General features: G+C 39.6%; 1 protein-coding gene across 1 annotated transcript in view; it reads right to left on the reverse strand.

The window, feature by feature from the left end:
* Positions 1-12,350, reverse strand: part of LOC122561122 (guanine nucleotide-binding protein subunit alpha-14) — a 169,315-nt gene extending 156,965 nt beyond the window's left edge. Inside the window, exon 1 of the mRNA XM_043712573.1 lies at positions 8,752-12,350. Coding sequence (XP_043568508.1) covers positions 8,752-8,872 — 121 coding nt within the window. The 5' untranslated portion in view covers positions 8,873-12,350. The remainder of the gene's footprint in view (positions 1-8,751) is intronic.
* Positions 12,351-14,989: the final 2,639 nt, after the last annotated feature.

A 14,989-nucleotide genomic window follows, 5' to 3' on the forward strand; every position in this document is an offset into this window, starting at 1 on the left:
CAAGGAGCTATGAACCTGCACTCCAAGGTCTCTTTGTTCAGCCACACTCCCTAGGACCTTACCATTAAGTGTATAAGTCCTGCTAAGATTTTATTTCCCAAAATGCAGCACCTCACATTTATCTGAATTAAACTCCATCCGTCACTTCTCTACCCATTGGACCATCTGGTCAAGATCCTGTTGGAAACTGAGGTAACCCTCTTCACTGTCCACTACACCTCCAATTTTGGTGTCATTTGCAAACTTACTAACTGTACCTCTTATGCTCACATCCAAATCATTTATGTAAATGACAAAAAGTAGAGGACCCAGCACTGATCCTTGTGGCACTCCACTGGTCACAGGCCTCCAATCTGAAAAACAACCCTCCACCACTACCCTCTGTCTTCTACCGTTGAGCCAGTTCTGTGTCCAAATGGCTAGTTCTCCCGATATTCCGAGAGATGTAACCTTGCTAATCAGTCTCCCATGGGGAACCTTGTCAAACACCTTAGTGAAGTCCATATAGATCACATCTACTGCTCTGCCCTCATCAATCCTCTTTGTTACTTCCTCAAAAATTTCAATCAAGTTTGAGAGACATGATTTCCCATGCACAAAGCCATGTTGACTATCCCTAATCAGTCCTTAGCTTTCCAAATACATGTACATCGTGTCCCTCAGGATTCCCTCCAACAACTTGCCCACCACCAACAAGAGGCTCACTAGTCTATAGTTGCCTGGCTTGTCCTTACCCACCCTTCTTAAACAGTGGCACGTTAGCCAACCTCCAGTCTTCCAGCACCTTACCTGTGACTATCGATGATACAAATATCTCAGCAAAAGGCCCAGCAATCACTTCTCTAGCTTCCCACAGAGTTCTAGGGTACACCAGATCCGGTCCTGGGGATTTATCCACCTTTAACCGTTTCAAGACATCCAGCACTTCCTCCTCTGTAATCTGGACATTTTGCAAGGTGTCGCCATCTATTTCCCTACAGTCTATATCTTCCATGTCCTTTTCCACAGTAAACACTGATGCAAAATATTCATTTAGTATATCCCCCATTTTCTGCAGCTCCACACAAGGGCCACCTTGCTGATCTTTGAGGGGCCCTATTCTCTCCTAGTTACCCTTTAGTCATTAATGTATTAGTAAAAGACCTCTGGATTCTCCTTAATTCTATTTGCCAACGCTATCTCATGTCCCCTTTTTGCCCTCCTAATTTCCCTCTTAAGTATACTCCTACTGCCTTTATACTCTAAGGATTCACTCGATCTATCCTTCCTGTAGCAGTTGTATCCTGGAACATTAAGCTGCCAGTCCTGCCCATCCCTGAGCCATGTTCTGTAATTGCTATGATATCCCAGTCCCATGTTCCTAACCATGCCTGGAGTTCATCTGCCTTCTCTGTTCGGCACTGAAATAAATGCAGTTTAATTTATTAGTCCTACCTTGTCTCTGCCTGCCCTGTTTGACTCACTTCTGTTCTCAACTGTATCAGCCTCAGATTGATCTCCTCCTTCACTATCTCCCTGGGTTCCACCCCCACCCCCCCACACCTTACTAGTTTAAATCCTCCTGAGCAGCTCTCGCAAATTTCTCTGCCAGTATATTAGACCTCTTCCAATCCGTCCTTCTTGTACAGGTCACTTCTACCCCAAAAGAGATTCCAATGATCCAAAAATGTGAATCCTTCTCCCGTACACCAGCTCTCAGCCATGCATTCATCTGCTCTATCCTCCTATTCCTGCCCTCACTAGCTCGTAGCACCGGGAGTAATCCAGATATTACTACTCTCGAGGACCTCCTTTTTAAATTCCTGCCTAACTCTCTGTAATCTCCTTTCAGATTCTCAACCTTTTCCCTTCATCTGTCGTTGGTTCCAATGTGGACAATGGCCTCTTGCCGGCCCCTCTTCCCAGTGAGAAGATTCTGCATCCTCTCTGAGACATCCTTAATTCTGGCACCAGAGAAGCAACACATCATTCTGCTTTTTCGCTGCTGGCCACAGAAACGTCTGTCTGTACCTCGGACTAGAGAATCCCCTAACACAATTGAATTCTTGCAACCCGACATACCCCTCATTGCATTAGAGCCAGTCTCAGTACTAGAAACTTGGCTGTTCGTGCTACGTTCCCCTGAGAATCCATTACCCCTACATTTTTGAAAACTGCATATTGTTTGAAATGGGTATATCCACAAAGGCCTCCTGCACTAGCTGCCTACCTCTCTTACCTTTCCTGGAGTTAACCCATCTATGTGACTGTATCTGAGTCTTTCCCCCTACCTATAACTGCCATCCATAATATCACATACTGTTGTTGTTGCAAATTCCTCATTGTTACTAACTGTCTCTCCAACTGATCATTTCGATCTGATAAGATTCTCAACCAACAGCATTTATGGCAAATTCTCTTTAACCTCCCACATCTGACAAGAAGTGCATATCACACTACTAAAGGCCATGTTTGCTTCTTTACAATTTACAGACCCAGAAAATAACAGTCTTATTCCTCTACAAACACTGCCCCAGGTTAAATTAATAGTTATGACTTATATTTTAAGTTTAATCAAGAGACGTATCTCCAAATACATAATCAAGAAAGAACCCACACTACTCAGCACTGCAGACTTTCTGTAGGTCACACTTAAAACAACACATTTATCTGCTTCTGTGCTGTGAACTTCACCTAACGGTTCCTCCAAGATCAGTTGTAAATTTCGCTGTTTGTTAATTTTCCCAGATGCACTCTAATGTCCAGCGATACATGAATTCAAACAGCAAAGGCAGTGTCAGTTTCTTTCTCTCTCTCTCTCCTGAACTGACCTCACCATGTGCTTCCTTTGTCTGTTCTTCTCCCTTTTAAAACTGCTATTGTTTTGACTTTTTTTTCCCCAAAAGTTTCAAAACAATGCAACAGCATATGAAACATTAACTGCTGCCCCTGGAATTCAAGGAAACCACCTCCAGCACCTAAAATACCTAAAAAAAAAAGGAGCAGCTGCAATAGCCAGAAATTTTTCACGTCCTCCATCTTGGATTACCCAGAATCCTTTTTTAAAATGAAAAAAACTTAAGATCTCTATTTAGTCGTTGGTTTGGAATGTTAATAATTATATTTAAATATGCTCATCTGCAATAAGATCAAAGAGAGTAAAAAAACTGCAAAAACAGTCTCATTTCACACTGGAAAATATTCAGAGCATAGCAAATCAGTAACTTCTTTCCTTTGGAACATTTTAGACTGAGCTTAGTCATGGAGAGAAAAAAAGTGAACATTTGATTTCAATAGGACTTGTCTTTGCAATGAAAGCTCTTGGATTTAAGCATTAACTGTGTTTCTCTCTCAACATATGCTGTCAGATCAGCTGAGTTACTTCAACACTTTATTTCAGATTTCTTGCACCTGTAGTACCTTATTTTAACCTATTTGCATTTTTGAAAACTACCCCTCACTAATTAGGCTTTCAATCTGTATCAGAACTTATTGTATTCATTCTCTAGAGTATAGGTGTTGATGGGAAGATGAATAGTTATTATTACCTAGTACAATCAGTAGACGGCCCAACCATTTAGCCCAACTGGGTCAGGGCGTTTATGTTTAACAAGCATCTTCTCAAAGCATCTCAGCTTATCAACATATCACAATGTTAACTCCTGTACCCTTACTTCTCCTCCAGATGGAAGTGTTCAGGCATTTGGAAGGCACTGTTCTAAGGAACCTAGGTACAGAGGAACCTCGACTATCTGAATACTAATTATCCGAAAATCGGATTATCCAAAGGAGATCTTGAGGTCCCAATACAAACATTACAAAGACTTGTTTCCAACACTGATCGCGTCTTTTGATTACAGTGATTAAACAGGCACCGTCTCCAAATGACTGACCTCCCGTCCTCTCTCTCTCCCCACACGCTTTCCCTGGAGTTCTATAGAGGGGTGTATCTTAAATCCCCCTTCCCCAGATAATCTGACTAATATTGTCCTGTAAAGGACAAAGGTGGAACCTATCAAAAAGTTGCAGTGAAAACTTGTGCGCATGTGCGTGGTGGTGTGTGCGTGTGCTATTTGGAGACTTACCCCACAAAGGCAACTGCAGCAGCAGTCTTATTGATGGTCTCCAGTCTGGCTGCCCGGAGAGGGGGCGGGGTTGTGGGGACGGGCGTCGGGCGGGGTTGTGGGGACAGGGCGGTGTCAGACGGGGTTGTGGGGTCAGGCGGGGGGGCGGTGTCACGCGGTGTGGTGCTGCTGCTGCTGCTAGTTTCCTGAACAGGGAGCAGACTTTAAACCGAGCCCCAGAGGAACAATATTTAATTGATTAACTGAATAATCAATTTTCTGAATGAAATAGTGCCCACCCATCTCGTTCGGATAATCGAGGCTGCCCATATATTTCTGCACTGCATCAGTGAATGTCAGTGATGGAGCTCACAGTGGTAGCTGAGCAGCAATCAAGTGAGCTTCTTTGTTCCATATGTCAATGAGTGGAATGTTTTTGGATCTACAACCAGTTAAAAGGAGTGCATTCCATCGAAGTCCTGACTTGTGCATTGTAGGTAATGAACTGGCTAAGGGAATTAGGAGGACAATTACTCCCTGCAGGATTCTTCGCATCTGACAGGGAGGGAACTGAGCTGTCGAAGATTGGTATCTGTGATGCTGGGGACCTCAGAAGGAGGTCCAATTGGATTGTACATACAGCAGTTCTGGCTGAAGATGCTTCGAATTGCCTCAGCCTTGTTGTTTTGCATCCATCAGGAATTCCTTACTTAAGTACATACTTAATTTGTTTATTGATGCTGTTTACGTTCTACCAGGTCCTGACCTCATTTTTAACCACGTTTGGATCAAGTTTGCAGAGCTGAACTCAATGAAAAATGAAAGCAACTACGTGACATCAAGTCAGCATTTGACTAAGTATGGTGTCAAGGTGCACTAACAAAATTAGTGTGAAATGAGAAAACGTATTGCTGGCTTGAGCAATTCCTAACATAAAGGAAAATCATTGAGCTGTTTGAAGGTAAATCATTGTCAGCCACAGGATCTTCCAAACCCACAAACACTTCCACATTGAAGGTCAAAGGCAGCAGATATGTGGGATTGTTTTCACCTGCACGTACCCTTCCAACATACTCACCATTCTGATTTGGAAACATATTGCCATTCCTTCACTGTCATGGTGTCAAAATCCTTGAATTTCCTCCCGAATAGGATTATGGGGTCAATGTACAGCATGTGGACTGCAGCAGTTTAAGGAGGCAGTTCACTATCTTCCCAAGAGCAACTGGGAGTCATGGGCATCGCTGGACAGCCAGCGATGCTCACGAATCCCATGAATGAATTTAAAAAAGGCATGGCTGCAGGAATATCTCGTGGTAGCATCTCAGCCATCTGCAGCTGCTGCTTCAATGACCTTCCATCGTCAGACTAAAAATGGGGGATGCCTGACACTGTACAATTTCAACACTATTCACAACTGTGCAGATACTGAAGCAGTCTATGCCCAAATGCAGCAAGTCCTGGACATTTTATTCAGGAACCATTAATGTTCAAATGTAAAATATTCAAGTGCCATATATTAAACAGAATGAAATGCACCCTGGGATGTAATGTTGAAGATGCTACATAAGTGTAAAGTTTCAACATAAAAAATCAAAACAGACCACTGAGTATCATTTGAACCCAAACAGATCCATGCTCACCAGTTAATAACAACGCTCTGTTTTTAATTGATCCTCATTCTTCACGTCTTCTTACATATAATTTTAAAACCATGTGTATTACGCAAGATATTTTTATGCAAGTAAAACCAATATAAACAAAACAGTAGTGTACTACAGTTCTTTTCAGAAATTAAAATATAAATGATAAGAGATTGCACATTAATTACCTTACAAATTGTATTAAAAGTAGAAAATCATTCAAGAAATTACTTATTGTTAGGGTTGCATAACACCCATATCAATTAACAAGAAACCAGATCGCTCAATGTAACTATAGTTCAAGAAATGTAAATATTTTTCACTAATGTCAACAGCAACAAGTAGCATACATTATTTCTGCTACTGATCCTAACTATTGAAACCACACAAAGTGAGTCAGCAGCATTTCTCCAGCATGCTGCTTTTGGCATTTACTACCCAAGACTAAAATGTTATTTCACACCCAAAGTGCTAACCATCAAAATTAATTTCCTGTATTTTTCACTCAGTTCTGTCAAATACTCATTCAACTTCACAGATTTATGGCTCTGCTGCACACTGGATAAAGTCACTAAGCTACCCAGATGCTCTGTTTACAGGCTGATGATTAAAAAAGTGAATGTAAGCAAATGAACGTAGTAGCTTACAGTCAGAGTCATAGAGGTATACAGCATGGAAACAGACCCTTCAGTTCAACGCATCCATGTCGACCAGATATCCTAAATAAATCCAGTCCCATTTGCCAGCATTTGGACATATCCATCTAAATCTTTCCTATTCATACACCTGTCCATGTGCCTTTTAAATGTTGCCATTGTACCAGCCTTAACCACTTCCTCTGGCAGTTCATTGCATGCACGCATGCTTTGCGTTTGGTGAGAATCTTTTTTGCTTTCTTCAACTTGAGGACAAAGAAAATTTACTTTTGATATAATTCAAATCCAGTAGTTGGAAAATTTGGAAAATAATGAAAACAGACAGCAAATGTGTATTTTACATACTTCCCAGTCTTACAAAGTGAGTGAAAATTTCTCCTGCATACTTGGATTGATCACAATATGATTTTTGCTGCACTTAGCCAAAAGAACTTCCAATCTAGCCAAATACATTAAACGAAAATATGATTTTCTGTAACCATCTTCCAAACCACATGACCGAATTACTCAAGTGCAAGTTGAACACAACTGCCTGGGCACCTTAATTTCCCGCTCTCTCTGCACCTCCATCACAGAGGCATTGAAATGGAGACCAATCCTGTGCACATACAAATAATTAAATTATAGCTTTTCCAGGAAGATGAAAGACAGATTTTTGGTGTCTCAATAAATCAAGACGTATGCAACATGGAAAGAAAAGTGGAGGCTGAAAAGTAATCATTTTATTTAATTATGTAGTAGACTTGATGGGCCATAGGGTGTACTGCTGTTCCTATATCTTCAAAAATGATTGATTTTCCCCTCCTTAACCAGTGTCTCCAAGTGGCGAACATAATCCAAACTTCTCACCACATGACTTCACACCTACAACCACCCTCACCTTTGGGCACCTTACTTTCAACATCACTGTTTTCCCATCTTTTTGGAATGTTGACAAGCAGCTGTTTTTAATGCTGACAAGCAATGTTTGAGGGATTACATTTTAAAATTCTGGAAATCTAAAAACTTTATCCCCAACCAAGAGCATCCCATCACACATTTTGAGATTAGCCAACTGAATACAAAGCTTGAATTAGAATCCTGCTAACTGATTTAGTTCATGAACTGACTAATTTAAACAGTTGACCTACCAGGAGAGCTTCTGATGTTATGTAATCCCTTTCAGGATTTTTAAAATTCTGATCAAAATGCGAAAATCAAATCTCAGCTACATAATCGGGACAGCAGAAAAAAAACTCCTTGCCAAAAGAAATGTGTAATTCAACAAGGCAAAACTACTAGAAATTTGAGCACATTTATTTGCCAGTGCTGCTCTGTCAAAAGATCAAAAACAAATATTCAATTCTCAAAGATAATTTAAAAGACTTAATTTACAGGTGCCATTTAGCTAAACTACTCACAAAGGGGGCGTGTAATAGGACAAAACAGCAAATAACAATCGAAAGGATAACAAAACCTCCAGAGAGAACAAAACTAACTTAATAGACTATAACGAAAAACGAAAGTAATTTTAGAAGTTAGATAACGAAAATCAAGGAAACCATTATGACCCGAAGCATAATCGCCACACCCAGCTTGCTCGTCTAGTTAGTGAAGCTGTGGAGTCAATAAAGATTAAAGAGACCCATGTGATAGATTGACGGTATTGCGATGCAGTTAAACAAAGTAGGGAAGAAACCTAAAGTTAGAAATCTATTCAAAGTGTAGCCCATTCAAGCTCCATTCTCATTAACCCGTCCAGAGTTGAGAGCAAAAAATGATTTCACCAGTTAGTCTGAAATAATTTCAAGGACCACCCCCCCCAAATGAAAAAACGTTGCTAATGGTCACCAGTTTAGATTAAGTAATAGTGACTTCACCGAGACTCAGGACTTTTAAAATAAAAGGCAAGACAACAGACTTCCGATACAAGTTTAACCAGTCCATTTACCTTCTCGCTCATTTTACTTCCACCTGAGGATCAAGTTACAGGAGCCGACAACAGGCCGCCAACTTTAACAAAGTTCAACCCCGCACGGCGCCTAATAAACCACTCTGTAGGAACGACCACCACCTGCCTTTAAAGTAACCTGCATCATTAAACTCGAGACATTTATGATAACTTTTAAGCTAAATTGGGAGGAGGGAGAAAATGAAAATACAAAAGGGATTCAGGCCTGCATAAAAATATGTTGGAAACTACTGACATGCCGACGCACCGGAAGGTTAATAACATTGACCAAGAAATGAGACTTACAAACAACTTATGACACTAGAATGAAGTATTAATCTACCTCAACAGGTCTCGCTTTCAGGTACATAAAGTGACAAATGATAGTTTTCCTGAGTTGAGTTTAACCCATTCAGATACAATGGAAACTAACTACTCAGGAGCTCTCCCCATGTAGCTGAGAATACTTTGTTACTCACCCAGCAGCAGCAGTTTGAGTTCCCTTCGAGCGTCTCTCTTGTCCCTCCTCAGTTGCCTCTCAATTTCGGCATTAATCCGCTGAGACTCTTTATCCTCCTCGGATAGACAGCACCCCGCCATGATGGAGCCCAAACCAATGTCCCTGGGTAAAAGAGGAGCGCCAAGACAGACACCTCACGGATACTCGGTACCGCCACAAGAGCCGTGCTTTAACACCCTCACAGCCACTTCACCATAGCCACGGCATGGAGAACTGCAGAATCACACAATATCAAAAAAAACAGCTTTGGTTTTTACTTCGTTCCTTTTGAACCTTTTTTTCTCTTGAATCAAAAGTTAACTTCAGTTTAAAGCACTCGTATGAAACATTTGAAAACTGCTGCTAGTAGAGACGTCTGAACTCCAGAGTGGGCGGGAATACGCGAAGAGGGAGGAGAAACAGAACCACTCCAACATAGAGAACAGCGAGCCGGCGGACATGCCTCAGTCTATCAAATGGCAAAGAAAAAAGGCGGTGCGACATGAAGACGAGGGCAAGACTAGTTCAAAACTGTTAGTACGGCTGAAAAATGGCGTTGCTGTAAATCTTTCGCTGGAAACCATTAAGAATTTTTGTTTTCTTTCCATTTAAATACTTTCTAAGATTGTTTTCGTCATACAATGTGCATGTTTCAAAGAGTGCCTTAAATTCAGCTGAGGGCATCAAGAATATGTTTGAATGCCATTGCTCATCCAGCAACATAACGTGCAAAATACCATATATTTGAATTAGTTCAATTTCAAAGTGACAAATCAAATATTTATGTTGTTCTGGATCATTTAATCCCAGCCGCAAAAAAAAACCCCATCTTTACAGATGCTGTCTGACTTATTTAGTCCGGTATTTTCTGTTTGTATTACTTATGTAATTAAAGGTGATATATAAATATATCTCCAAGGGTATCACCGGAGCATTATAAACTAATTTAGTAAGTCGATACAGAAATTTAGAATTAGGCGAATGTTATTTAACCCTTCCAGACACTCAATAAAGATCAGATCCTCTACGTTTGTGACCCATAAATCTTGACCTTTAGGTCAGGTGTTTGGTCACAGAGGTAGGTTTGAAGACTCATCTTAACGGGCAAAACAAGCTGGAAGAAACACAAAGTTCTGAGCAGAGGATTTCAGAGCCTGGGATCTCTGAAGCTAAATTGCTGGCCATGTGGCAGCGAATGCTCAAGAGTCTTGAATGAGTGAAGATATCTGAGAACTATGGGGACGGAGAAGGTTTCAAAGATAAAGGAGGATAAGACCGGGGAGAAATTTAAAAACGGAGATAACATTTTTAATAACAAGATGTTGTTGAGCAAAAATAAAGATTGTCACTACTATCACGGAGAGAAACGTGGTGAGAACATGTGCAGGTGAATGTGAGTGGAAAATGTAAAGATACTAAGATACCTTCTGAATATAAATAATAAGCATACGTCCACGAATTTCAGAAGCGAAACTTTAAATAAAGACTTAACTAGATTTTAATTATGAAGGCATGATGCACCACACATCCCACTAATTTTAATACTTTCTGTATTTATTTACACTCTGGTGTCTTCATTGGTTTCCAATAATCCATTTGATGCATATCTCATTTGTGCGTTTCATGATTAAACATTTTTATTTGCCAGTACTCTTGCTCCCGTACAAGAAAAAAACTTAGAATTTCTAAGGGTCATTCGACGCGCACATTACAGCTGATTTCTCTCCACAGATGCGGTCAGACCTGTTGAGCTTTTCCAGCATTTTCTTTTGTTTTTGTTTAGAATTAAACACAAGATAATAAATTCGATCTCTGGGAAATATATGGTGTCGTGTTCTTGTTTTCTGACAGGGTCTCGTGAATATCCACTAATTTTCAAATTTCCCACTAATGCAAATTATCACGTCAACCGGTACTTTTTTTATGAAACGTGTAGGCTGTCAAAAGAAACCGATATTCAGTGGAGTTTCTGAATTTAAGTCGCTTTTTAAAATAAGCCAAAAATAATTTCACTTCGCTCAGTAGTCTCTGGGTAATGTGAAGTTTAGATGACAAATGGCATTTTCTCTTCCGAGTGCTGTACGTCTGTTAGACAATCCGTTTTCCAACCTTGAAAGCTCAAGTTAAACCGATTCCATTTATTTTTGTTAAATTAGTGTAGATGGCTTTTTCCTCCTGAATCAGATATTAAAACGAACACAAGTCACCACCTCTTTTGCAGTTGGCGTTAGTTTAAAGGAAGCTTGTTAGCCACTTTGCGAACAAGCTGAATCCCGAATCCGAACGGTGAACAAAGTCGCCATCTGCAATGTTGCTGCTTCTTGTTGCCATTTAGCCTCCAACAGGAGGCGCTCGCGACATCGAAACTCTGCTTCAGGAATGAGATCAGTAACATTATTAATCCGTAAAAACTGAAAATTGGTTAATTCTTAAACAATCGCAGCATTTTTAGTATAATTTTATTAAACATAAGATTTTGAAGAACTGCTGTATGGAAAATATCTACCAGACAATTATGATTTAAACATTCTGGATCTGGTTGCTGGCACGTTCCGGGAGGAATAAGGCCAGCGATTCTATGCTTTGCACATGAGAGCTCCTTCTAAAACTGCATACGATGTTGAATGACAATTAAATTGGAAGAACGACCCAGACATACCAGAATGTACAAAAATAAAGTCGTGTTGTTACCCTAAACGGCTAACTGCAAAATGGTAAAAGACAAAACAAAAGGTACATTCTATTTAAAAGCCGGAAAAAAAACAGTATCAAATAACACGATTGTGCAGCTTCAATTTGTTCCAGCGCCCCCCACCCCCCTTCGGTGAAGCACTGATGCCAACCCTTATATGAACTACAGATTTGTCAGTTTAGCATAAACAGTTCGTGCTTAACGTGACAGATCTTTTCCTGTTGACCTTCTCCTGATGTGTGGAGGCGTACCGATGTTAGGAAAAGCCCTGAAATTCCGAGACGTTTTCCAAATCGGAAGAAATAAAGCGTTATAAATGAGACAATAAATTACGCTCTTATCAGGAGATAAAGGTAAAACAAAAGTGGAAAGCATTATTCATTACGCATATTTTCCTGTGATATATTTGGTAAAGTAACCGGCAGATTTATCCCTTCATTGACATTGGAAATACAATATGAACAATCGAAAGAAGATGAAAGGGGAGATAGCGAGTAACAAGAATGCATTTTGAATGTTTCTAGCCAGATCTGGCTGAATCCTATAGTAATCCTCTGCTAAAACCGTTCGCAATTCCAAGGTCTTTATGGAAATTTAACCCTCAGCTTTTCTAAGGCAAATCTTTGAAATAAAAATAAAGTGCCGGAGAAATTCAGCAGTTATCTGTGGAAAATGTAACAGAGTTACGTCTGATATGACTCTTAGTTAGAGCGAGAGAAGGATGAGATTTATTGGTCATTTATTAGACAATCCAATATCAGTTGCCTCTGTAACACTATGTCATAAATCTGTCTTGCACCAACCAACTTGGCTAAACATACATTAATGTCCCAGCGCCAATGCTAACTTGTTAGTTTCTCTACTTTCTTTCTTATCTCCCTTCACACATCCCCTCCAACATCATGTTGCTCAATGAAGAGATAGGGTAGTATAAGTGATAATATCACAGGACTAGTATCCCAGGTTAATGCTCTGGGGATGTAGGTCTATACTCCACCCAGGCAGCTAGTACAATTTAAATGGAATCATAGAATCCCTACAATGTGTAAGAATTCCCAATGTTTCTCCAAAGAGCAAGCATCCAGCCCAACCTTGTAACCACAACATTGTTAACCCACCTAACCCACACACCTCTAGACACGACAGGACAATTTAGCATGGCCAATCCACCTGACATACATATTGCTGTATTTTAGGTGGAAACTGGAGCAAACTCATGCAGACATGGGGAGAACATGTAATCTCAGATAGTCACCCAAAGCTGGAATTCAACCCAGGTCCTAAGCACTGCGAGGCAGCAGTGCTAACCATGAGCCACTGTGCAGCCCTACAATTCGGTACATCTGGAATTAATCTTGTAAATTAGATAAATATAATTAGATAAATCTGGGATTTAAAAAAAGTAATCACCAGTCACAAAATCCAATTTGCTTCATTAATGCCCTTGAGAGCAAGAAATCTGGCATCCTAATGTGTGACTCCAAACACACAGTATTGTGGTTAACTTGCAATTTCCCTCCAAAATGGCCTCTCAAACCATTCAGTTTAAGGACAAGTAGGGATGACTAAATGCTGACCACAGCAGTGATGTTAAATTCCATGAGAGAATAAAGAAATAAAATACAGCTTTGCTCCCTCAATCTATTCACACCAAACTCTGACCAAACAAAACCCCAATTCAGATTCCATATTAACTGATAGCGAAGTTCTGTTGTCAACATTCCTCTCCTTGATCCCAACATGCTCGAAAACTAACATTCCCATCTCCAAGCTCATTTCCTGTCTAAAGCAATTCTATGTCCCTTCCCAAACCAGGTACTTCTTTTTTAGAATTCTGTTTTTGAATCCTTCAAGTCAGATTTCTACTGTGACAAAATCACACTATTCCTTCACTTCCTGTGCCTCCCAACCTGTCAGTTGCATTTCATTTGATCATCCCAAACTTTTCCAACTCTTTGCCAATGTTGTCCATTTACAATATTTGAAAAGTTTATTTTTCTGAGTGTACCTTATGTAATTTTTTTGAAAACATAACTGACTGCAAATTGCAAATGTATTCTGATGAGAAAAGACAAAATTTAATAATTTTATAATTTAAGTTGTGGCATAATTAATTTCTCTAAATTGAAACAATCTCAGAATCAGAAGGAAAGCAATTTTAAACAAGCAATTAAAAGTTTATTGCCTCTTATGGCATGTAATTCTTAAATTATTTCTATGCTTTATTTGCCTCTACTCCTATATCTTCCAAAACATAAGCACATTATTGTGAATAAAAATTTCATAGAATTATAAAATGGATACAGCGTGGAAGGAAACCATTTACTCCATCATATTCATACCAGGTCATGGCAACTGCAACTGACTCACCGCCACTCACCTCCCTTTTCTCTACAGCACTGAATTCATTTGTTTGCTCTTCAGGGCATTATTCAATGGCTTCTTGCAAGCCAATGGTTGAAGCTCTCTCTAGCCCATTTTTAGGAAATACATTCCAGATCCAAAATGCTTGCCAAATTAAAAAAAAGATTTTAAAAATCCTGTGCAGCATTTTTTTTGCCATCCAGTTTGAATACAGAAATAATTGTTCTGCTTCTCAATTATTTGACTAATGGGATGTTTCTCCCCACCTACTCTTCCAGACCCTCAAGTTTTGAGCACCTCTACAAAGGTCTATCAAATTTCATCCCAATCTTCTTGAAGTAGAACAGCACGTCCTGCAACCATACTTGTAAATCATTTCTGTATTCTTTCTAATGTCTTTACATCTTTCCTATGTATGGTGCTAAGAATGGGACAAACCCATGCTTTTGACACTGGTTAAAAATCCAGGATACAGAATGGATTTTTCAGTCTTCACATACACACCAAAAGTGCTTTGCTATTACATTTTCTTTAGAATTGGATCCTTTATTTGATATTTCTTTCCCTCAATCCTCTTCTCAAAATGTATCATTTCACAATTTTGAAGAGTATAACATTTGCAATTCTCTCCAGTCCTCGAGCTGTCACTGTATCTAAGGAGAATTGGAAGCCTCTGAAATTTAAAATCATATTTCCTTCAGTATCCTCAAATGCATCTAATCTGTCCTGTCTTACTAACTGTAAATACAGTCAGTCTTTCTAATACTCTTTTTCAGTCTTTAGCATATCTAGTATCTCAATTACCAAACTTTTACTTATGATTTTGGAACCATCATCTTCCTTGGTAAAGAACTCATTTAGCACCTCAGTCATGCTCTCTCTTTCATGCATACATTCCCTATTTATAAGATCGTAGAGTATGAACAGAAATAAGCCAATCAACCAAACTACTCTGCTCTATTCCGGCCATTCTTCCATTTCCCACCAATACTATAGTCCTATAAAGGACTCAAATTCCACACTGTATTAGTTATGTCCGACATATGCTTGCTTCCCATTTCTTTTTCCACTTCACCTCTGTACTTTCTATATTCAGCTTGGTTCTCCTGTCATACCATTCTGGTACAGGCAATTACTTTCTGCTCCATTTCATTTTCTATTT

The sequence above is a fragment of the Chiloscyllium plagiosum genome, chromosome 2 (genome assembly GCF_004010195.1).
Source record: "Chiloscyllium plagiosum isolate BGI_BamShark_2017 chromosome 2, ASM401019v2, whole genome shotgun sequence".
Classification (NCBI taxonomy): Eukaryota; Metazoa; Chordata; class Chondrichthyes; order Orectolobiformes; family Hemiscylliidae; genus Chiloscyllium; species Chiloscyllium plagiosum.